This window comes from Podarcis gaigeae (genome assembly GCF_964106915.1).
Source record: "Podarcis gaigeae genome assembly, chromosome: 9".
NCBI lineage: Eukaryota > Metazoa > Chordata > Lepidosauria > Squamata > Lacertidae > Podarcis > Podarcis gaigeae.
Window position 1 is genome coordinate 38,606,218 of NC_139685.1, and position 26,316 is coordinate 38,632,533.

Here is a 26,316-nt window from a genome sequence, read left to right on the forward strand (position 1 = left end):
GCACCAATATATATAATATGCTAAATTTCATTTATTTATTTTTACTCCCCCCCCCATTGATTTTCTTTTGCATGTCTATTTCATCATTCACATAAAATCCATACCATTTTTAGTTTAAGGAAGCTGGTGTACAACAAACATGGGATATGCAGAATTAAAATGTACTAAGCATTTTATACTCCCTCCTCTTCAGAGAGCAGCTCTAGTGAGAATTTAGCCATTTTTCAGCGCAGTGCAACTTGTAACCCTATTCTTTTTAACTGCTTTTTTAAAAATGCAAATATATTAAAGAAAAAAATAGAGGAAAATAAAGAAGGGAATAAGCATCAATACATCCATCTTAATTTATACATACAAATTGATACATGCCATCCAAATGCCTTTTTAAGTATCCAAAATTGGTGTTTACAGAAAGTACTTTCAAATCTGGCAAGGGCATTAAGGCCCTCATTACATAAATAGATGGTGAGGATTTATCCCTCCAGGCCAAATGGAAAGTGATTCCTTACCAGATATGTAGCAAAACCTAAGACAAATCTGGTTTTCGATTCAGTTGACTTGGGGGTATGTATAGATGCCAGTTCTCATGTTCAGGTTACCTGATACTTAGGAATGTCTTCAGTGACGTTCTGCCTACTGTCCATTGAAGAACTACAGGGAGAAGCTGCACTGGCTCCAACAGTTGTTTGGCAGCCCTTGCCCCAAGTCTTCCCAGAAGCATCCTAGAGGAGGAAATATATTAATTCACGGTAATGCAAAATCCCCATAATTTCTAAGCAACCCTGCAGCATTTCAGTGCAGAAAACATTGTCTCCATGTTAAAATGGACCCACTTGCACTTTTAATCCTGGTCATGGCTGTCTTCCTGATCTGCTAATTGGGTGCTTTCCAGATGTTGTTGCACCCCCAAATAACATCACCCCCAGCCAGATGTTCGTTGAGGCTGATGGGAGTTGTAGTCCCAATATCTGTAGGGCACCAGGCAGCCAAAGGCTGCAGTACAGTGATACCTCGGGTTACATACGCTTCAGGTTACAGACTCTGCTAACCCGAAAAAAGTACCTCGGGAACTTTGCTTCAGGATGAGAACAGAAATCGTGCTCCGGTGGCGTGGTGGCAGCAGGAGGCCCCCATTAGCTAAAGTGGTGCTTCGGGTTAAGAACAGTTTCAGGTTAAGAACAGACCTCTGGAACGAATTAAGTACTTAACTCGGGGTACCACTGTATATGAGCTCGACTTTTCTGGTTTCACTTTCCTGAATAAAACCAAGCACTTTCATTGCGCTCAGACCCCCAAACCTTTCCTGTCTTCTATTTACACACAAAGCCCACGTTCTGAGGACTAACTCTTCATGGTGTCGAGGCCAGCCCAGGCTCCAGAGACCTCCAGAGGCAGGCAGGGTGGGACAGGGAGCCCTGCATGGGGGGACGCCTCATTACCGTGCTCCCACAAAGTGGTGCATCTGGGCTGACAACCCCAGTGTGTCCCCCCAATGCTATGCCCCTGCAATCAACCCCTCTTCCCAGGGAACTCTGGGAATTGTAGCTCTGGAAGGAGAATAAGGGTCTCCTAGCAACTCCCAGCACCCTTCTCAAACTTCCCAGGATTCTTGTGAGGGACAGCCATGGCTGTTTAAAGTGGTAGAATACTCTTTTGAACATATAATGCAGATGGGGGCCTGATTTATTCTTTTAGTTTAAACTCATTGATTAGAAGGGCTGTGAGGGGGTGGGAGAGGGGAGGTGAGCTCATTGCCACATGCTCCTTGAGGTAAGAGCGAGCTCAACAAGCCATTGGTTTTAGAAGGTCAATAAAAACCCGAACTCAGTGAAAGCAGGAGCATAACAGGGTTTTCTTCTCCCCAGCCTCACACCTACTCCTTATCTGCCCCCATAAAGCACACAGACCTTTTGCACATTCAAACCACCTATTTACATTCCTTTTGAAAGAGATTTTGCTTTGTACTACATTTAGTTAAGGGCTGTTAATCTAATCCCCCAATGTGACTGTCATTAGGGAAAGAGCAAAATTGTTGGTTGTCATGTGTTTGACACAAGCTACTGACAAGGGGGGTAGGGAGAGAAAAACCTTCTGTAATGCGTTTGCCTGTGGGCCACCCACAGGAAAAGCCTGGAACAGAATTCATTAGCTGTACTTCATGATTAAGCTCTGCTTTTTACATGCAAGTAGCCAGCCTAGGCTTCCAGATAAACAAGCCCAATGGGAAGTTGGCTCAACCTGTACATTTGGTTGCTGCTGCTGTGAAGACTCTTTTTCAAAGAGTTCAGGAGAAAAAAGCCCAGCGAAGTGAGGAGTGAAATGGAAACCACGGCTGGAATGGACAGAAGTAATTTACATCAATCAGCCAAAGCTGAGCCTTGTGTGTAAACTGTATTCAAAATGAGCTTTTATTCCAAGATGACATCATAGAGCCAGATGCATTGCACACCATATATTTAAATCATATGGCTTCCCCTGCAGAGAATCCTGGGAACTGTAGTTTGTTAAACATGTTGGGAACTGCAGCTCAGTGGGAGGAAAAACTACAGTTCCCATTATTCTTGGGAGGGCGCGTACGTGAAGCCGTATGCATTAAATACATGGCGTGTATGCAGCCAGAGTTTGCATATAGACCTGTGTAGACAACCAAGTCTACATACACCTAGAGGCAAAAGAGTGGAGTAGCAGGAAGAGGGAAAGATCTCAGGCAAGCAAGAGGCTAATTTTCCACTGAGACGTAAACAAAGAGAAAAGAATGGTGATGTTTGTATTCTTAAGCCTTAAGTAAAGGCGGGATATAAATAAATATTGTGATAATTGTGATTTTTAAAAATTGTGGTCATTTTCCTATTTTATTTTTATGGCTGGATAAAAGGAAGAAACAACAAAACCCATACCTGAACTGTTGTCTCATCAATTTTGTGGACTGCTGTGGAGTCAAACAAGACCTGTCTGCCCCGCCTCTCACAATCTTGATAGACTATCAAGCGAATTTCATTTAGGTCAAACCCTGAAGAGGACCAGCTGTGAATTGTAAATACAAGAAGGAATGAAGATAAATAGCCATTTATTCAAGAGACTTTTTCCATGGCATGGTCTTGTGAATGTTAAAGCCACAAATGTTCTTCATACATTCACACTGAAAAGGTAGCAGAACAGTTGGCTATTACATCACGAGCCATTTCAAAAGTTAAGTCAAACCCCCTGTGGGGTCAAATGCACTTTAAAACAACAACCCCGGTTTCAAAAAGTGCTCATAAATAAATAAGGTTGGCTAAAGTAACTAAACTAAGTAAAAAAGAAAAGTTTGCATTCTGTACATGTAAGACTCTGTTACATTTTCATTTAGTCTGATGAAGAGTTAATGTAAGTATAGACGGAAAATTCTGAAGAGTCGCTTTCCAACTTATAGGAATACCACATACATTTCCACATACATGCCTACATATAATGTTAAGTATTAATGTGGGACGGCCACGGTAGTATATACAGGAGTTAACTGGAAAGCCACAGCTAACCCTAACCCTAGTATTAGCTGGGACAGTCAGTGTGGCGAGACATACCAAACCTCATTACTCAACTCCAGGTTTCTAATTTAAGACCCTTAATAAACCATTCAAGTGAAATTGCAGGTTGCCTTAAAAGGAAGAAAGAAAAACCACACAACAATATTGTCTAGGTAGCCCTTAAGACTTGGATAAAAAAAAAAAACCCTAAAATTCTACTTGAACACATATAAAAATCACTTAAGCATCCTTCGGCATGCCAAGGTCCGATTCTGCCAGGGAAGAGGTGTAGCCACAAATCAAACTCTTTTTTTAAATAGCTGAATTCAGGACAGAGAGCAAAGCATCAGCATCCAATCAGAGAGGATATTGGGCATTCACTAAGTCCAGCCCACAGGCAGGAAGAAAATAATTGACATCTGGCTACCCCAGGTTAATAGGTAGAACATTCTCTTTCCCTTCTGACACATGCTTCCTTGTGTGTTTGGAGGCAGGATAACAAGAGTAGATGTGTATTACCATTTTTTTCTATTACGGCATAGAGAAATTGTTACATATGGTTTACTGGCATATACGAAAGAGTCATAGCTGTCTCTTCTATTATAGATGCCAATTATCAGTTCCTCCACCATCCACAATTTTCATGCAAATCTATGACATACAGTTCAGCTTGTTCATACAGTTAAAAAAACCAACAGAAGGGCTCTCACATTAAATGCATTATAAAGCAACCTGAAATCTGACCAATACTATTAAACTTATTTTACCTGGTACTAGCAACAAAGAGCTCTAATGAACCCAAATAGGTAAGAAATAAGTAGATGTGTCTTCTAAAAGTAGTTAACCATCTTAACAGGCAAGACCAACTTGTGTATTCCTTGTTATGCATTTTTAGGAAGAATTGTTGATTATCTTTTGGGTTCAAATGTGCTCTTTTAAGTTTCCAATGAAAACAGAACTTGGATCTGTTTGCCAGTACTGTACCTTGAATCACATGGCATTGCCACCCTGCACTTTTGAAATGCACAAGACTTTAGAGCACATGGAAATATATGAAAGGGCTGCTACAGTGAAATCCTTTGCTGTTGCAACATAGAGATATGCATTTTCTAGCAGAGGCTTCCCTTATGTATCATAGTTTCAATTCAATTCAGTATAGCCCTGACCTAGCTAGACCACACCTACAGGGTAGAGAGAGCACACATGCTATTAGGCAACGTTAATTTATCCTGTGCATGCAAAAGTTTTCGTCCTCTCCCAAAAGCGCTTTAAAAAGAAGGATTTTAAAACTTGAAAAAAAAGATATACCATATCTTTGAGGAGGGGGGAAATGGGTACCTTTTCTTAGCCAAAAGGAAAGCATTTAAAGTCATTTTATTAAACCTTTTGCTTTCTATAGGCTAGCAATCCTCAAACGTTTGTGCATATTACAAGCGGTCAACAAAGAGTACTGACATATACACTCCTCTTTGTCAATGGCCTAAGATGGGTGGGAAACCTGCAGCTTCTCCAGATGTTGCTGGCGGACTCCATCAGTTCCAGTCAACATGATGATTCCAGTCAGGGATGATGGGAGCTGTAGTCCAGAAACATCCAGGTGTGATACAGACTCTCGCATCCCTGGCTTAGAATCTCACAGGTGGCTGAACTCCTTGATTCCACCAACAGATTTTAACAATAAGAGAGAAGTCAAAGTCTGTTTCTTTCAATATTATACCATACACGGCTCAGTATCTGCAAGACATCCAGCTCTGTGCTAAGGAAAGGTCACCAAACACTGTTCTCGGGTGACAAAATTACCTACATGTTGAAAAGGACTGCAGTTCTTTAGCCACTGAACATACTTCTAACACCAACCTGCCCTCTCCCTTCCTGGGCGTTTGAGTTTCTGAATATAACTATGGGTTTGTACTGCAATATTTATTACTACAGGAAAGTGGAAATCTGCCTCTTTTTCCAAGTTGCTTGTCTACCTAACTGAATACATACAACCTGCCTTCATGGAGAACTTCAACTTCAGAGGTTCAAAAGACAAATCGAACTAGGTTTCTGGAGCTACCAACATATGCCCACCCTACTGTTTCATTGCCACTTTATAGGTGCCACAAAATATCCATTCCACATTTGAAAGAAAAAATATATTTTAGCATGGCAACACCTACTCTTCATAACTACTGTGGTACCTCGGGTTACATATGCTTCAGGTTACAGGCTCCGCTAACCCAGAAACAGCACCTTGGGTTAAGAACTTTGCTTCAGGATGAGAACAGAAATCGTGCTCCAGCAGCGCGGCAGCCGGAGGAGGCCCCATTAGCTAAAGTGGTGCTTCAGGTTAAGAACAGTTTCAGGTTAAGAACGGACCTCCAGAATGAATTAAGTACTTAACCCGAGATACCACCGCATCTCGCATTTTCACTGCACTCCTATTAGCACCTGCTGAAAACATTTTATTTTAGACAAACATGTATTTTAATCTTTTCCCACTTGTAAAAGTTTTTTATTTTTAAAATTTCTTCTTTATTTTCAGGCTTGCTTTTTTTTGTAAATTGCTTAGAGGTTCGATTGACAAGCAAGCGGTACATTAATTTTGTTAAATGATGAAGTGCTGAAGGTAGCATGTGTGTAAAATCATTACATTGCCTTTTGAGGAAGCTATTCAAATTGCAAACTTTAAAGCATTTCACTTATTGCTAGCACTTTATTGGTAAACCACATCTGTAGCTCATAGGGCCACACATGGAGAATGCTTTTTCAATCTCCTTATATTAATATGCACAACCCACGCAGGCACAACATTTCAGTCAAACACTTCCTTCTCTCGGTTAGTTAGATTCCAACTAACCTACACAATAATTTGTTAGCATCCAATATGCAATATAGTTAAGATATTAAGAGTAACTGTCAAGTGATTCCCTGGAAGAAAGGTTAATTGGCTAAAACAGTGATGCCCCTTTTTAGGATTAGTCTTACTTTTCTCCTATGCAAGTTAGAATGCATAGTCTCAAAGTCCTCCCCCACCCAAATGCAATTTTTGATTTAAGCTTTCCTACCTTTTTGATAGCTTTCCAGATACTCCCTTTGAATAATTGGAACTCTTTTCCACCACAAGTGGTTTCTTAGCCTTATTCAACCTTGCCTTTGAAAAGCTGTTCTCCAGTGTGGTAGAGGAACCACGAATCTCTCTTCCTTTTTCAGTCTGGTCACCTGTGCTGTTCGACGTCTTTGGCGGGCCTCCACACATGTTGAGCTCACAGGTATTCCCTCTCTCTTTTACACAAAAACACATTCATCACTTCTTTGAAGTAGCAAGTGTGTACTGAAGAGGGATCTACCTAGGGTCCTTCATTACAGTTCAGTATCTATTGGTTATCAACTTTCTCACTGGGGGGGGGGGGGGGAATTCAACCAAGAATTGAACAGCATTCATTTGGGTTTCCTTCTTCTTCTTTGTTGTCGTCTTCTTTCTTTAAAGGAGTGGTCCTTGCTGCATCATGCCTGGAAATATTCTCTATTCCAAAGGCTCACAATGCACTACATAATTTAATTTCAAAAAAGAAATAAGCACAACTTGTATATCCTAGTAATCCAACCAATTCGCTGTCAGATGCAGTAGCTAGTAAGAGCTATGACTAGCTTGCTTCCTGGTATGCTTCTGTAGCTAGCAATTATTTGATCACAAGACCTAACCAGATGGCCTTGGATATATAGAGAGAGGTTGCTTTCTCACTGACTCCCTAGTTGCAAACTTGTTTTAAAACTGGCTGCAACACCCTCCTAATGGGCTCATGTGAGCAAGTGTCATCTGACAGCTCTTAGCAACCTTGTGTCTCAGCACCATCACTTCCAATGCAAACAGGAACCTGTCACCAATGCCACAGGTTATCGGTAGGGAATGATTAACACAAAGGAAGGGACAGCGACCTCCCTACCTCCCACCCCTTAGAATGTTTGCCTTCTAGTGCTGATAATATTGTAAGCAATTCCCATATAGTGCGAGATGATGATCAACACACAGGGGCTGGTTAAAGAGCACAGGAAAATTTTGAAGGCCTGGAGAGATTTCTAAGAGACACTCCCCCCTGCCCTTTATACTTAAGTTACAGTCAAACACAACCAGTGTCAACTGAGCAACACGGCAGATTATTTCAGATCCATTATTGCTTTTGCCTCTGGCACAAATGGAAGTTAAAGAATAAAGTCAGCACTTCATGCTATTGGGACTACAACTTCCACCGGCCACAGGCAGGATGGCCCAAGGCCAGGTAAGACGGGAGCTTTAATAGGACAACAACTGGAGGGCATCAAGTTGAGAAAGGCTGCACTAAACCACACAAGGTGTCTATGCTCTACCTCCACTGTCAGAGGCAAGTGCACCTCTGTATACCGGATGCTAGGAATCACAAGTGGGATGGGTGCCACTATTCTGCTTGCAGGCTTTACATAGGCATCTGGTTAACCACTGAGGGAACAGACAGATAGGCCTGGGGCCTGATCCAGTATGGCTCTTGTGTCCTTCCTTCTCTTTCTTTCCATGCAGAAGAATTTGGAAGGCTTTGCTTCTGCTTAACTTGAACCCATGCAGGAGTACAGAAGGGGAAGGCATGAGCATGAGGTTTGCTGCACCTCCTTCACTTTGCACTAATCTGGTTTAACATGGTGTGCAAACATGGCCATTAGCTCCAGATTATATGACACTTTAGTTCCATTATATACTTTCCCCACATCTGCCCCAGCTGCAACAAAACATGTCTCTCCTGCATTAGTTTCTACAGCAGGCACTACAACCTTCCAGCAGTTTGACTTCACTCCCAAAGGCGCACTCCCCCACTGTCTCCCAAGACAGATGCCAATCAACTATTTTTTTGGTTGCTTTTCACAGAACAGTTACAAGCAAAGGTACAGTATACAGAATCTTTCACAATGCCCTCAGAATAAAGGGCATAAACAGCTGCAGCAAGATACCCAAATGTGCCCCTCACTGCACACACAGTATAAGGACCACAACAACTAGCAACGGATCTATAACGGAATACAATTCAACAGCCTACAGACTTCCACAGTAACAGAAACATAAATGCTATCATTCCAATAGATGCATAGGCTATAAAGGGCTCATCACATTGATTTAAAGTTCACACTGAATGCAAAGCAATTGGGCCAGCATTGCTGATCTGTAACCCACCTGTTTAACTGTGAGGCAGCGTTATCAGTTTCTCACAAGGCCTATTTGTAAGCCACAAATACTGAGGACATGTGATTTACAGAGTATAACTTTTAGTCCTGGGTTGAGTTACACAGGGGGAAACAGAATGCTGCTAATGAACTAAACTAAAGGAATGAAAATTTTACAGCTATCACAGCAAAAGAATTACGCAACAGGGAGGAAACAACTTTTAGTTTCTGAATAGGTTGTATCAGATACACAGAGCCTACAATACAGGAAAAAGTGGCATGGTAAATGTATAGACCAAGCACAGGCAAACTCGGCCCTCCAGATGTTTTGGGACTACAACTCCCATCATCCCTAGCTAACAGGACCAGTGGTCAAGGATGATGGAAATTGTAGTCCTAAAACATCTGGAGAGCCAAGCTTGCCTATGCCTGATATAGACACATAGGGGGGGGGTACCAATTATGTATGCCTATGCACAAAAGGATAGTTGCTCCAGCAAAAACTGCCACGAAGGAGGTAGGGAGGTGATAGAGCAATTTCCATAAATTCCCATTCCCTCTGCAACTCCCCACATCATGCCTCCCGAAATGTACTCCAGAAACCTGGGGGACCCTTTGGAAAAGTGCACTGGGGGGGGGGCGGCTTCCCCTCTCTTTCTGGACATAGAAGCTTTCTCTGGGTCAGAGAAAGCAGTCATAGTAGGATACAACCCATAATTTTCAAGAGATAGACAGATTTTCCTGCCTTTCTTCCATCATGGAACGCATGTATCTTCTGTGTAGACACTGATCAGATCAAGACCTGCTTAGCTTCAGCAAGATGGCTACACTAAGTTTCCTCAGATCAGGCTCTAGAATATTTTGCTATGCATGTTAATAACTGGTTATAAAATCCAATTATGTCCACTTCCATCTTTATAGTTCTCCCAGTTACCACAGCTTTTGCAGAAATGCCAAGGAACTCTTCATGATCCTTTGTTTACATGTAAATCACCTTCAGAAGAAGGGCATATCCTAGATTTTCCAAATTCCTCTCAGCTTTGTGGGGAGCGGGAAGAGGGGAGGAAAAAACCACCTGAGCTTTATCTGTATGACACTTTGTTTGTAGATCATTGTATGCCATAAACCTTCTGAGGAATGGATGCTGTTCATCTTATGATCTAATGGAACTGAGAAAATCCTTAGGGAAAATCCGACACCAGGACGCCTTCAGGATCACAAGGCAGCCTGCCAGTTCTAAACTGTACTGAACTGTTATGTATATTGGAATAGTTAATACTGAAGCTTTGAATCCCAGTACATTAATATGGGATCACAGGATCCAGTTTTGCAAACCAAGACTCAACAGGACCATTAATCCTCTATCACTGATGATTAAGCTTGACCAGCAAGCAGACAATGGTCACAGCACAGAAACAAAGAACCTTGTGACACATTAAAGACTAACAATTTAATTGTGGCCAGCTCAACTCCAGGAAGCAGTTAAATTTTCCTTCTCTCCCTCACAGACAACTGGCAACTTTCCTTCCCTACCTTACAGGACTCCTGTGCCTTTAAACAGCTGTGGAATGGGTGTTTGTACAGTATGGCAGTGGCATAAATTTTCCTGGCATGAAAATGCAGCAATGAGAAAAAACAAAACCACTTCCTGGGTTATCACACACATATTTAGACAGCCAGTGTGATGTAGTGGCTAGAGTCAGACTAGGACCTGGGAGACCAGGGTTCAAATCCCCACTCAGCCATGAAGCTCATTGGGTGACTTTAGGCCACTCACTGCATCTCAGCTTAACCTACCTCACTGGGTTTTTGTGGGGATTAAATGACAAGGGGAAAACCATGTATACCACTTTGAGCTCCTTGGAGAAAAATGAGGGATATAAATGCAATAAATAATAATAAATCATAGTTTAGAACCATGGTTTCCAATGTGGGGCAGTTTGATTTTTAAAGGGGGCAATTTGAGAATGAGTTATTAACAGTGAGTGGCCTTTTAGGCTTCCTCCATGTGAATAGGAGTTCACTTTTTCAATAATAAGAATTATATGTTGGGGGATCAGGATTTTAGGGGTGCTTAGGTGAGGCATGGCCAAAAAAAGGTTGGGAACCACTGGTTTAGAAGGTACAGGAGCTCTTTAGGAAATACTGTATTTTTCGCTCCATAGGGCGCACTGGACCATAGGGCGCACCTAGTTTTCAGGGGGGGAGAATAAAGGGGGAAAATTATCCCCCCCAGGTCCAGGAGCAGCGGCAAGATTGCATGCAACCTCGCTGCCCCTCCCGGGGCTAGGGACGCAGGAAGCCCGAGGTTGGCAGCCATGCAAGTAAATGAAAACAAATTGATTCTTTTACACAAGAAGTAGGGAAGTGGGGGTAATAGTTCCAAGTCTGATTTGTTTTTAAACACACACACCTACATAAACACAGTCACACACACCTGGAGGTCTTGAGAGACATATATATATGACAAGATCCTTGTCTTCCTTGATGTATCAATATGGGAGGCAAGCACAATTAAGGTCTAGCACCAAACTTCCCGCATCCATTTAATCTTTGCTGGTGCACAAAGCTGTTTTGCCTTGACCTCCAAAAATTTGAATTTGTTTAAAGATAATTATGAGAAATGCTGGTCAGAAATCAAAAGAGACTTGGATATATGGTCAAGACTGAAACTTTCCTTGTTAGGCCGAATAGCTGCTGTAAAGATGAATGTATTGCCGAAAATGTTATTTTTGTTTCAGGCCCTACAGATCGTGGACAAGGTGGAATGTTTTGGAAAGTGGCAGAAGGATATTTCTAAGTTTGTTTGGCAGGGCAAAAAGCCCCGAATAAAGTTTAAAATATTAACTGATGCGAAAGAAAGAGGGGGATTTGCCCTGCCAGACTTGAGGCTATATTATGAATCTGCAGCCTTCTGCTGGTTGAAAGATTGGATTTTATTGGAGAACACTGATGTCCTGGATCTGGAAGGGTTTGACAATGCGTTTGGGTGGCATGCATATTTGTGGTATGACAAGGCCAAAGTGCACAAATTGTTTAAAAACCATATTGTCAGAAGAGCAATTTGGAGGGTCTGGATAAAATACAAAGACTTATTGGAGAGTAAAACTCCGAGGTGGCTCTCACCGGTGGAGGCCAAGGCACGTAAGAGACCCAACATGGAGGCCCACTGGCCTAAATATTGGGAAATAATTGAAAAAACTGGAGACAATTGGAGGTTGCTAAGTTTGGAGAAATTGAAAACTAAGGTACGAGATTGGTTGCACTATGCGCAAATTCAAGAGGTATTTAAAATAGATAAAAAAGTTGGATTCCAGGTGGAAAAATCGAAACTAGAGACTGAATTGTTAGAGCCAAAAAGTAAACTACTTTCGAGAATGTATAACTTGCTGCTTAAGTGGAATACACAGGATGAGACAGTCAAATCCGCTATGATAAAATGGGCTCAGGATGTGGGGCATAACATTATGTTTGCAGACTGGGAAAGGTTATGGAACACCGGTTTGAAATTCACGGCATGTACTGCCTTGAAGGAAAATATTATGAAAATGGTATACCGGTGGTACATGACCCCAGTCAAGTTAGCCAAGATATATCATCTGTCTGACAACAAATGTTGGAAATGTGGAGAGGCGGAAGGGACATTCTTTCATCTCTGGTGGACCTGCCCGAAAGTGAAGGGCTTCTGGGAAATGATCCATAATGAACTAAAAAAGGTATTGAGATTTACCTTACCTAAAAAACCAGAGGCCTTCCTTCTGGGCATGGTGGACCAGAGAGTGCTTAAGAAGGACAGAACCTTTTTTATGTATGCTACCACAGCAGCAAGGATCCTGATTGCAAAATACTGGAAGACACAAGATTTACCCACGCTGGAGGAATGGCAATCGCAGTTGATGGACTATATGGAACTGGCTGAAATGACTGGCAGAATCCGAGACGCGGGAGAAGAAACAACTGAGGAGGATTGGGAAAAGTTTAAGGACTACTTGAAAAAACACTATAAGTTGTATGAATGTTAAAAAAAAAAAAATGCACCTTTCAGGAAATTCTAGCTTCAGCAAATGTAAGTTATTGGAATGAAAATTAAGACACAAGAATTCAGAGGTAAAATAATGAAATAACTTTATTGTGTTTAATATAAAACATATAAGAATTGAGCGACAGTAAAATTGAAAATAGGGAACATGATAAAATGGAAGTTACAATAAGTTTTGAAATAAGTTAACAAATTGCTGATGCTTTATAAGACAGAGAACGCAGGGTTCGGAGGATGTGGGGAAGTCCTATAGGTTAGATGGAAAAAGAATATGGAAATTTGTTATTTATATCTCTCTTTCTTATAACCACTCTTTATTCTTTTTTCTGTATTTCTGTACTTTTAAAAAAAGCAATAAAAAAATGTTTAAAAAAAAAAAAACACAAAGCTGTTTTGCCAAAGCATTTGCTGTTTTCCAAACAAGGGGTGGGGTTCTGCCCAGAGTCATTGCATTTCGCATTCATCCTTCCTCATCTCAGATGATGCCTCATTTCACAGGGCACTTGTTCCAGACGGAACCATGTGATGCACCCAACTTCCAAGAACACAGTGCTCAGCAGAGAGGCTGCCAGGACATAACCAACTGAAAAGCTCTTTGCCAGACACAGAAATCTACCTTATGCCTTAATGTGCCTGCATTTACCTTCCCAACCCACCACACCTTTCCCTCAAGCCTCTACCATGTATTTTAAACGTATCATTTTAAAAATCAAAGCCTTTCTGTGACGGCAGAGAGCCCAGGTAATAGATACAATTAGCACCCACAGTCGTCGATTGCACCAGCTTCATTTTTTGCCCTTCATTACTAACTGATGTCATTGCCCAAGATTTCCCGTACAGCAGGCACAGGTCAGCTGAGTCTTCCTGACCACACCTGGGTTTGGCATCCTGATACATGGGCTTGGCTACATTTTCTGACTGGTGCTTCCTAGTTTGTTCAGCAGTTTCCATGTTCCTGTTTGTAGAGGAGTGTTAGGGGTTCTCTCTCTCTCTCTCTCTCTCTCTCTCTCTCTCACACACACACAGAGATTAATGTTGCTTCTGTTACCTGCTCAATGACCAGAAAGCACCAGCTTGATTAAAGTACTGCTTCACAACTGTTTCAGTGATGCAGCTCAAAGGCCTCTTCAATAAAAGTAGTCAGCTAATAATAATAATTTTATTATTTATACCCCGCCCATCTGGCTGGGATCCCCCAGCCAATCTGAAGACCTCAGTGTCCAGGCTGAGTGATGGGGGTGGAGATGCTCCTTCAAGTATACTGGGCCGAGGCAGTTTAGGGCTTTAAAGGTCAGCACCAACACTTTGAATTGTGCTTGGAAACGTACTGGGAGCCAGTGAAGATCCTTTAGGACCAGAGTTATATGTCTCGGCGGCCATTCCCAGTCACCAGTCTTGCTGCCGCATTCTGGATTAGTTGTAGCTTCCGAGTCACCTTCAAAGGTAGCCCCACGTAAAGTGCATTGCAGTAGTCTAAGTGGGAGATAACCAGGGCATGCACCACTCTGGCAAGACTGTCTGTGGATAGGTAGGATCTCAACCTGCCTACAGATGGGAGGTAGGAGACAGCTAAATTCAGTGCACTGCTATAGGAAAGAGGGCCAGCATTCAGTCTTGCGTACTGAGCCCAAAATGATGCTCTTACAACCAAAAGTGTGGCAGAGCAAGGATGGGCAAGGATGATGCAACACTAGCACAGCAGAGATGATGATGGCATCTCCTGGGGCACTATCTGCCAGTCTTTGGCATTCCAAATAAGTAAGTTTTTCTTAGAGAGATATCCACCAAGTAAGCCAAGCAGAAGGATATATATATAAATATATATAGCCATGCACACCAAAAACTATGGGTTAAAGTTTCATTTTGTAAAACTCCAAAAACACTTTAATATGATAAAAACAAATGTCATAGAATAGTGTGCAAGCTTTGGAATCCACCAGAACTCTTCATCAGGCTAGATGTTAAAGTGGAGATCACAGTACGAAAAAAGCTGGGTTGCTTTAGAAGAGGAGTCAGCAACTTTTTTCAGCCTTGGGCCGGTCCACTGTCCCTCAGACCATGTGGTGGGCCAGACTATATTTTGAAAAATAATATATACGAATTCCTATCCTCCACAAATAACCCAGAAATGCATTTTAAATAAAAGAACACATTCTACTCATGTAAAAACATGCCGATTCCCAGACCATTTGCGGGCCAGATTGAGAAGGCGATTGGGCCGCATCTGGCCCAATGGCCTTAGGTTGCCTATCCCTGCTTTAGAAGCTATAATGTTTGCATTGGTCAGAAGTTCATTTTTGTTCTATAATCCTAGAAGTGGCATAGCTTTGGGGACATGGCTATGCATTGTCACCAACATTGCTGCACTTCAGAATTTTCCACTACACTACTGTTTGCATCAAAATGTTTAAGCTACCATCACCCACTGAACAAAAAAGAAACATTAATGCACCACATCAAAGCACCACAAGTGAAAATGGATTTAGGAGACTCTGGGGAAAGGAAAGAAGTAGCCACAGAAGATGACATGAACCAGATCTTTGATTTGCTTAATAAATGTTATTTCATGGCTTGCCATTTGAAGACTAAGCAACAGCTGTGCTAGATAATTAGATGAGATTAAAAGAACAAGGGTTATATTATATAAGTTATATAATAATAATAATAGTGTCCCATTGGCACTATCCTCAAGTTAACATGCTCGTATAGGTGTTATTCTAACGTATGAAGAGGAATAGAATTGTCACAACTAGCACAATGCACATAAGTCTTTGTGCAAGGAGAATGAAGAAAGGCACAATGCCTACTATTATAACTTTATCAGCATGTAGCATTTAAAAAACCGCACTATGGAGTGATGTTTACATATTCAACTGGTGATGAATGCTAGGAAATCCTGCCTCCGATGAGATAGATGATAAACCGCAGTCCGGAAATGGCTTCACTGTTTTCTATACTCATTTGTCAAGGTATATGGGAGCTGGTAAAATTGCTGGAGTCAACTTACTATATTCATTTCAAAGGAGAAGATATTTTTTTTAAGGTTTATTGAGAACGATGGAAGAGCTCGTTTTTTATAGGTTGCACATGAGACGGAATAATTTTGCTACAATGAAAGATATTTCAATTTAGACTTAATGAGAATTCACAATATGAGTGGACATTTAGCAATCACATTGCAACATTATCTGATTTAATATTTAAACCGGAAATGGAGCATTAAAAGGCTAAAATGGTTTCATCCTAGGTGTACAGCCATGACACGGCCTTAAGCTGTCTCTTGTAGCAAAAGTAGCAATAGATTCCAGAAACAAGACATATCTATCAAAGGTTGAATGCAAACCCCCCCCCCCCCCATGAACAGTAGGGAAATTGCTTCTAGCATTGTTCTGCAAACACTTATGCAAGAGTCTGCAGACACGTTTGTGTAATGTTATAATAGGTAGGTTCTATAGCAGCTCTCGTGCTTCCGCCTGTGTGACCTCTTGCAAAAGAACGTGTTTTGAGTTTGAGTTTAGTTTCACTTTTCTTGCACAACGTTCTGGTATGACATGTAAAATGTCATTCCAAGGTCAGTTCCACACCATACATTTAAAGCATATGGCTCCCCCTGCCAAAAAAATATATTCCTGGGAACTGTAGTTTGCCAAGGGTCCTGGAAATTCTTGCTCTGTGAGAGGTAACCTCTTTATTGTCTGGATTTGTAAATGTCACCAGGGATGGTTATGGATGGAAGCGAGAGTTGCCTATAAAAGGTTTGATGTAGTAGAAGTAGGAGCACCTCATGTGCAAAAAAATCCTGGTATGATGCAGGGGGAACTGAGGCAGCCAAATTAAGGCATGCTTACTGAATATAGAAGATTCTGGTCTGGTGCAGAATGAAAAGAAATAAAAGGAATCTGGGGAACTGTGGAGCAGGAATAGAATGAAGTGACTGCAGTACCAAGCTGAAGAAGAACTCCCCACTGCAATATTTTGTGGCAGTTAACTTGTAACTACAATAACTCAATTACAGTTTTATATCAAGAAAATAGGAACATTAGCACTGTATTTTACATTGTTGTTGTTGGCATCTGTCTGTCTCAAGAGACAATGGAGTGTGCTTCAGGAAGTGAAGTCAAACCGCATGTCTCTTTGCCCAGGCATCTCGTGGCAGTTGCTGCCAGTTTTCACTGCCCCTGAATTAAGCTGATGATGTTTTAATGAAGTATTTTACCATACTGTTCTCACTGAGACACTCCTGCTGTTATGTTGTGTTTCTTGTCATAAGGTGCTCTGAGATCCTATCTTGAAGTGGTTTAGAAATTATTTGAAATAAATCCAGGGAGAAGTCCTGCCTGAAGGCCTCCTGCTTTCTGCCAAAAATATGTTTCCATGGTAACCAGAAGCAGCTCTCTCCTCTGAATAAAGTTCTGTGACAAAAACAACAACCATCCAAACCCTTTCAGTCTTAGAGAAGCTTAATGACACTTATGAATTCACTCATGCACCTCATTTAAAAAAAATAAAATGAAAAGCCCTTACCTAACCACAAATACAGTGGTACCTCAGGTTAAGTACTTAATTCATTCCGGAGGTCCGTTCTTAACCTGAAACTATTCTTAACCTGAAGCATCACTTTAGCTAAGGGGCCTCCCGCTGCCGCCGCGCCACCGGAGCATGATTTCTGTTCTCATCCTGAAGCAAAGTTCTTAACCTGAAGCACTATTTATGTGTTAGCAGAGTCTGTAACCCGAAGCGTATGTAACCCAAAGTACCACTGTACTTCATAAGCAACCAACATGTTATATAGATTCACATACTGAACTCTCTTGCAACCTAGCCTTCACGCAACCACCACTTCCCTTCCCTTAGTCTTTCAGGTTAGGGCCAATACTCAAGCAAAAGACACAATGGACCAGTGACCACCTACCTAGGTACCAAACCTTTGTTTTCCTCTTTATATAGTAGCTCACTTTGCTATATACAGAAGATACCATTGAGCGAACTCGGGACGCAAGGGAGAAACGTGCTAAGAGGAAGGCACGCTTGGCAAATCCACACCGTGGATCAACTCCCGCCCGGAAACCAATGTCCCCACTGTGGAAGGATGTGTGGATCCAGACTTGGCCTCCGCAGTCACTTAAGAACTCATTGCTAAAACTGTGTTTATGAAAGCCAATCTTATTCTGCTATGAGTGATCGAAAAAGAAGAAAAAAGATACAGAAGATACTTGATACAATACCAAATTGCGCCCAGCCATGTGTCTCTCCCTATATTTTACAGCAGTTGTTCTGACCACCACTTTCTCACCTACCTTTCCTAAAAATTTGGCAAGTTGCACACCTGACTCAAGGTGCTTCTTCATACCCAATTACTGACACGAAAAAACACAACATGTAGAATTTACACTTTATAACAGGAACACAGTAGAAATCCACACAGCCTTACATTTAGTGTTGTTCCAGAGCCTCTATGGTACAATTAAAGTAAGTAACAAGTAAGCAACAAAATTCATTTACGCTTTCTTCCCTTTTACCAGCAATGGAGTATTGCTAATTTTTAAATTTCATGCTGGCAGACTCTCTCTAAGCGTTGCAGCATGACCAAAGGAATGGCTTGCAATCTACTGCCAACTGAATGAGCTCATTCACCAAAGCTAACATATTGTTGCCAGCTAAGGATCCTGCACAGCAGCAATAAAGCATGTGTTCAGCTGCAAATCCTAGAAAGGACAGAAGTGGAGTATTCAAAGCTTGAGTGTATTCAAAGCAGAAGCCTACTGTGTTCAAAACATGCTAACACGTATCCCAAGGTATTATTTAGATGCAGCAGTTTTAGTAAATTATTGCACACTGGTTTTAATATGCTTTCATTTTGGTTTTCAGCAGGAAATAAGTTATACCACAACTGTGCTGCTTATATCACACATTTCCAAATAAGGATGCTGCTAAGGTGGAAATGCCTGTAGTCAAATTTATCAACCGTGCTGGACCAGGGTATAAAATCTAGGCAGCGAGCGGGGGGGGGGGGGGGGTGAGAATACATTCCCACAAAACATTTCCATAAGCAGGCACTCATGGGATCACTTTAAAAAAGGGAAGTCTCACTAACTCACTCTCCACCTGCAGGCTGCTCAAGACAACAGCAAAGACAACCTCAAGCTCCAATATCTCAAGTAATATTAAGGATTTCTCTATGGACATGCAACCAAGTTTTGTTACCCGTGCATTGCATGCCTGGCAATTCAGCTGAAGGAAGAGGGGCCAGATTCTAGAAGACACAGATGTACATCAGATTTACTCAGGGCGCTGAGATACTCTCAAATGCTCCTAAAATCCGATACTAGAGCTCCATGCAATTCCATACATTTCAATCCTGCAAATGTTGCCTGTGCCCATGCTCATCATCACCAGTTTGAACAGCTCACCACAACCAGCCTGTAGTATATTGTGATGGCATCATACCAAGAGAGCTTTTTATAACAGCACGTAGGCATAGAAATGATCTCCTTCACCTGCTTGCCAGCCTACTACGTAGTAATTTTAAGCCCATGTGAATGTATCAGAAGCCAAAAAGCTTTACGCCATAAAGTAAAAGCCAAACTATGTCAATTCCCCCACCCTTAGGAAGTGGGTCATCAACACTTTTCTAAATTGCATATTTTACATTTGAACTAGTTCAGCTAGTCCAGCTTGATGACACAATCACAGTACTATGGAGCAAAGGTACTATGTGGCTAGGTGTTTAGTTCTCTTATTGTTACTAATGGCTCATTGCAAAGCAAAAAGATTTCACAACTGCACTGGAAAAGGACACTCAGCACAGCAGCTGATCTGCCCCTATAGGGCATGATCGTGCAAGCTGTCCAATTCAGGTTGACATATGGTCCTGCAGCAGAAGGAGCAAAAATTGGGCATAACCTTGTCCTCTGATAGGGTGCAGTTCTAGCAACAGGGGATGAGAGATAAGAGCTTCCAGATCAGCTTAAGCCAAAACACTCAGAACTGCACAGATGGCATGCACAAAGTGGTTGTGTAGGGGATGCTGGCAACTTCACAGGAAACATGGAGAGGTGGCATGGAAGTCATCATATATCCATCTTCCTTAGCCTAATGCAGGGGTCTGCAACCTTTAAGACAAAAAGAGCCACTTGGACCCGTTTCCAAAGAAAAAAAAACTGGGAGCCGCAAAACTTGTCATTATAAAAATAACTTTTTTGTCACTTTTTAAATATTATTTCTTTGTTTGACCCCTCAGAATTACTCCTCCTCATAGAAATAAACGTTAAATTAACAAGTTACCTTTTTTTTGGTGTGTGTTCTTCACTCCCCTTCGAAACAGTGACCAGCGTACATGCCCCCTTTCAATGCAGTGACCAGCGTACATGCCCCTTACAATATAGTGGGCGGGCGGGAAGGTGACGTTGGGACGGTGCGTGACTAACGCACGCACCACCCCCATGCAACGTCACAGCCAGTACAGCGCCCGCCACAGTGGGGAGTGTCGGGGCGCACAGTGCGCCTCCTCCCCTCGCTAGTATCCGCCCTGGAGCCGCGGCAAAGGTGTAAAAGAGCCACATGTGGCTCCGGAGCCGCGGGTTGCAGACCCCTGGCCTAATGCCTTCCAGATATATGGAGGGTACCAGATGAAGGAAAACTGCTATATAAGAATTGCAGCCAGAATGTGTGCAGCTAACTCCAATAACCTTCCAAGGACCCAGCAACGGTTATGGGGCTTTAATATATGCAACAGGATTCCCACTTGGAAACATCAAAAGGAACCAGGAAGGGAGGACGTCTCTACCTATGTTAAAAGTTGGCCTTTTGACCTGAGGCTGCAAAAGAACTGCAGTGTTAACTCAGCATGATTAACGAAAAAGAGTAATCTGAAGGGGAGGGTATGTTACTTTGAGTGGTTTAGTTGGAAAATAAAATGTTAAAATGAGCAGAACTAGTTTTTGAACGGGAAGAAGGCGAAAAGCAAAGCCCCCAAACCAGTCCTTCTCCCCGCCCCCTTTCAGTCTTTATTTTCCCAGCATATTTAGCATTTCAAAAGGATAGAACCTGGCAAAAGATCCAGACATTACCCAGTCACAAGACCTAACCAGTCACAATGAATGGAATGGGATGTCATGTGAAAGTGTGCTGTCTACACATGTGATGTAATCGCTTTGGCCTTGACCAGCCTCTCTCACAATACAAGTGAACAGATTATGAAATGACTGATTTCTGAACCCTCTGATTATTCAGCAAACACAGGGAAAAGGGAACAGCAAGCACACAGAAGTTTGGTTCTGTGGTTGTAGATTGCTGCTCCATTTGGTTCTCCACGTTAGCAATGAGACTGATTACAGGAAAGAAAAACTAATATGACCCCAAACTGCAATGGAGAAGCTCTTTTTATGAATGCAAGTCTACTGGGGAGAAAGTCACAGATGCAAGAAAATTGTGATGCGAAAACACTAGGTTGTGTCTGAGTAAAGTACACATTGAAATCAATGGGCTTAATGATTAGCTTTCAATGGGTCTACTCTAAGTATGACTTAGTAAGGTACCGCCTGTAATGCTCAAGCAAATTGTTTTATTTTGATTGTATGTTCAAAGCAGATAGAATAACTGAGCTTGTTCAGATCTCTAGAAGCAGAAATGAGGACTTGGTTTAGAAATATCCTTTCACTGTACAAAAGTGTGAAGTGATTCTGGTGATCATGGAGTCACCTCAATCCTTTCTGTCCACTCCTAAATATACAGAGCTACCCTGAAAATAAGCGCTGGGCAGCCTAACCAGAGATGGTCACTGATGCATTCCTCCATGAATATAGTAATGTTTCCTGTTCTACTCTCCAACTGCTATTATAAGCTTCACTTTGTACATGGCTTGCTTCATACACAGAGATGGTGAGACCTATAACCCGGCAACACCTGGAGGGCCACAGGCCTCTCCCTTCTACATCCCTGCTTACGTTCTACCACTACAGTGCAGTGCTCATTCCACACCATGCCCCATTTCCACAAGGCGGAGATCTATGAAACCTGCAGCTATCTCCATGAAGCTGCAATTCTCAGCATACGTAGGAGCATTCTGGCAGTACTAACATAAGGCAAGACACCATTTGCTATCCTATCCCAGGAGTTGACAAATAGTCATACTGGGCAAGAGAGGTTGTTTGCATGCATCAATATGCATGTGTGTAAATTTAGCACACATACACTAAGGGCATACAGTAGTAAATTAAAAACCAAGTAGTCTAAACATCATTTGAAAACAAATTCAGAACCTAATACTGAATGCAATTTTCTCTCTCCCTCCTATTTTCACAAATGACCTACAGGAGAATCACATGGATTCTGTGATAGAAGAAAGGCAGAATATCAATACAAGAAAAATAAATATTAGAACTGTCAGCTCATCATGGGGCTGGCATCGTTTCATTGCTCAACAGATGAGTAGCACACGTCTGTAATGTTTTATGCCAGTGTTTTTCAACCTTTTTTGGGCAAATGTTTCATGAAAAAAATCACGAGGCACACCACCATTAGAAAATGTTAAAAAAATTAACTCTGTGCCTATATTGACTATATATAAAGTAATTCTCTTGAATAGGAATCAAATAAACACAAAGAAAGTATTTTATAATTACTTTATTATGAAATAGTAAGTAAACAGAAATATGAAAAATTATAAAATACTTTATTCAGTGTGCAACATGGGCCTGTTTGGCTGAACACAAAGCTGATAATCTGGCTGGAATCGAAGAAAGACACACACGTAGCTCTTCGTCAACAGCTCTCAGTCTCTCTCTGTATTTAGTTTTCACAGCAATCATGCTTGAAAAGCTCATCTCACACAGATATGTAGTGGAAAATGGGAGCAATGTCAAAATAGCTTTGTTTGCCAGAAGGGGGAACTCCTTGGCAGTATCCAACCAAAAACTGTCCAAAGGTAGATCAGCAAATCTTAGCTTGAAACCACGATTTTGTCTCAGTTCAGGTCAAAAACCCCACCCCATACCCAGGACACAGTCCGGCGCCCGCCTAATGGGCGAAAATTTGATATATATATTTTAATCTTTCAAATTTTTCAATTTTTCCCACGGCACACCAGGCAACATCTCGCGGCACACTAATGTGCCGTGGAACAATGGTCGAAAAACACTGCTTTATGCTAAATCACCTTAATGCTTACTCTCTGGCCACAACAAGGCATCTTTAAATGGCAACATCTAAGAAAACTGTAGAGAGGACTCACAAATGCTTAACATTATAAAATTGTTTTAAAACACAGTGTGTAAGCTATTAGGCTAGAGTGGGCCTAAGTTTTCCCTTAGGACTTCATTTTAAACATATACGTACTGGGGAGAGCAAATAGCAGAAGACTAACATTGTGTTGATTGTGTAGCCCAGTGTTTCCCAAACTTGGGCCTTCAGCTGTGTTTGGACTACAGTTCCCATCATCCCTGACCACTGGTCTTGCTAGCTAGGGATGATGGGAGTTGTAGTCCCAAAAGAGCTGGAGACCCAAGTTTGGGAAACACTGGTGTAGCCCATGTTATACAGCCCAATAGCTTGTGCAGCTTTTAAAAACTGAAGGATTTAAAAATATTATATTGGGTTAAGAAATAAACATAAGAGGTGTCCTTAGAATGAAAGATGTTGTTTAAGTCTCCTATCAAAAACATGTATGCATTGTATCAGAAGATACAGGGTGCAGTGTTTTTGAAGCCATACTAGCAAGTTCACGTAAGGCTACATTCCCAACTCCTAAAACATTTTGGAACCTTTGGCCCTCTGGGTGCGAATGGACTCTCAATTCTCATTATATACCGTCAGCATGTCCAATGGTCAGAGCTATTAGGAACTGTAGTTCAAAAAGATCTCCAGGATCATAAGTTTCCCATTCATCATACACTACTTACTGAGGACCGAAATCCTGTGCACACTTACAAGGAGCCAACCCCAGTGAACACAGTGGGGCTTAAGTCAAAAGGGGAATGTACTGCAGTGTGTTGTAACACATAGTACATATATCACAAGAGTATTATAGTACAGCTGCATGTGTCTTTTTCTGACCTCTTGGTTGAGTGAAGATTTGAATCAGGGTAAACTTCAAGTCCTACATCCCCTCTCTACATCACATCAACTTGAATAAGGTCTTTCCCCAACCTGAAGCTCAGTGCAGCAAAAAACCAACAGCATATTCCTAACCATGCCTACGAAGAATCAAGTCCTATGGAGCTCAAAGAGGTTTACATGCAGGGTAAGTGAACTCAGGACTGCAGCCTAAGGTACCTCAAAGCAGAGAGAGGTGCCTAAGGCACCTCAAATGCCAGAGCACATCCTAGTATAAAGGCCTGGCCCACCAGCTGCGTCGAGCACTTTACCCATGAGGGGAGGCTGTTACGAAACATCTGCTGAACATGTGCAGCACGTCTTAACCATTTCAGAGCCATTTAAACATTAGGATCAACTCCATTCCTCGCGGAGCGCTGCATTCGCTCTGAGTCCCAAAGCGACCTGTAGGACCTGCAAAAGAAGCAATTTCTCCCCTCGCCTTTCGATCTGCAGAACGAGCCGACCAATGCGCCCGCCGTGAGCGCAGGGTAATCCCGGTGGCTGCTGCATAAGCAAAAAGAGAAAGAAAGAAGAAGAGAGCGGGGCGGAGAGGGAGAGAGAGAAAAGCTGGATGCATAAGAGGAAAAATAACTCGCAGAGGCACCTCGATGATCCGGGCACAATGCATGCACTTTGCTCACTCACCTGAACGCAGAGCCTTCCTTGGCCGCCTGACAAGGAGGAGCTGAGTTGCTGCTGCTGCTGCTGCTGCTGCCACCACCGCCCCTTTTGTTAAACAGCTTCTGGAGCAGCGTGGGGGCCATGCTGCCGCCCTAAGCTTAGGGAAGCATGCGTGGGGGAGCCAGGAGACACCTGCGCCAGGTCGCTCCGCTGGCCGCGGTCACGAGTCGCTCGCTACTGCTGCTGCTGCAGTAGCATCCATGCCAGCCACGATCCGGCCAGCCCGAGTTGCGCTTCCAGCGCTCCGCCTCGCCCCGCCGCCCCCTGAGCCGGCGCCTCCCTCTCTTCCCAAACAGGCATTAATGGAGGCGGCCAGTCATATGACTGGGAGCGAGCCAAGCGGGTTTGCCCGGCGGCACGCACAGCTCCCCCCTGCGGCCGGCTCGAGTTCCGCAGCCCCGCAATCCAAGCCTGGGAGCTTCCCGAACGCGCAATCCCCGCCCGGCGTTTTGTCATTGGATACTCGGGGATTCCGAGCCTTCCCCGGGCGCACCGCAAGAGGCACGCTTAAAGGGACGCGGGTTTTCTCTTCTTTCCCTGATCAGTCTCAGAGGGCCTTGAAAGGGCTGTCTTTGTATGGAAGCGAAGGGGATGCGAGAAGATGATGGGAAAGAGAGGATGGCCTCCTTTTCACACTGTGGTTTCATATATGGCACAATGCAGTATTTCCGGTTCCACGAAATCAACACACTCACAAGTACTACGCGTAAAGAAGTACTGCAAATGTTAAAAGTAACTGGATTTTCAGTTGTGAATCAGCAGCAGCCTCCTGCGAAAGAATACCAATGGATTTCAACATCAGTGGTTTAAATCAGTGCAGTTTGGGATGGTTCAGTCTGCCATCTTGATTCAAAGTACTGTCCAATTGTATCCAAATACAGACAAAAACCTGCTCCTTGATCTCAAGAACCATCATGCAAAATATGATTATGCTATCTTAGGAGGTGTCCAAACTCCACCCCCACCATAGCAAACAATCAGCCAAAATATATACAGTATATATACAGTATATATATATTATATCCCAGGTGAGACCAGCTCTGGTTTTTTCTAGGCAATCACCACTATAAAGGCCGATGTATTTCTTTAAATTCATTTCTGCATCTTCTGAAGTTTGGCTTTGCTCTAAACATTTTCACATTCAGCCTTATCCTGTTTAGAAGCCACTGTTTTCTGTGCAGTTTGTTTATAGGAAAACGTATATAGCTGTGCCTATATGGGCTCAAGCTGGCAGCCCAAGCCTATGCATGTTTAGTAAGTTTGATGGTCACTTAGTTCAATGAGATGCCTTGAAAGTACTGTCCCTTAGAAAATCCTATTTGGATTTGTAACAACCATTTGCTAGTTGCAAATATCCCCTTCTTGGGCAAGGAGCTAGAGCAGGTAATTGCAGTCCACAGTCCAACACTAGACCATTAAATCAGACTGATAATCTGGATCTCTTTCAGTGGCTTCAGACTGGTTTCAGACAGCAGCAATATAGTCACCCTGATGGATGGCATATGACAGAAGAACAAAATATACTTCTCTGGGCCTTCTGGTGTTGGTGCTTGCCTTTAAAGTCCTAAATGGCTTTTGACCTTAACATCAGCCTTCTTCTATATGGGGCTGCACAAACATTAGGGTCTGTTGTTAGGAGGCTTGTGACCACCAGAGGGGACTTTTTTTCAGTCACAGATTCCTGCACATAGAATGCCCTTCACAGGGAGCTTATCTGAAACCGAACCAAAAACTTTTATATTTCCCCAGGAACTCTGGCATGTTGAATAGTTGGTTTTAATCATTTCGTTTTAAGGTATTTTGATTTTCTGTTACTCATTTTCA

The 26,316-nt window shown here is 42.4% G+C and overlaps 1 protein-coding gene across 4 annotated transcripts in view; it reads right to left on the minus strand.

Moving 5' to 3' along the window:
• The window catches only part of FNIP2 (folliculin interacting protein 2), a 49,833-nt gene extending 24,354 nt beyond the window's left edge, over positions 1-25,479 (minus strand). For 2 of the 4 annotated variants that reach the window (XM_083755424.1, XM_083755422.1), the window contains exons 1-3: positions 24,457-25,479; positions 2,898-3,024; positions 600-722 (exon numbers count right to left, since the gene is read on the minus strand). In XM_083755424.1, the coding sequence (XP_083611550.1) occupies positions 600-722; positions 2,898-3,024; positions 24,457-24,575 (369 nt within the window). In that variant the 5' untranslated portion in view covers positions 24,576-25,479. Of the gene's footprint in view, positions 1-599; positions 723-2,897; positions 3,025-6,556; positions 7,771-24,456 lie in introns of those variants that run through there. The other 2 variants (XM_083755423.1, XM_083755421.1) reach the window with 2 other exon arrangements.
• Positions 25,480-26,316: the final 837 nt, after the last annotated feature.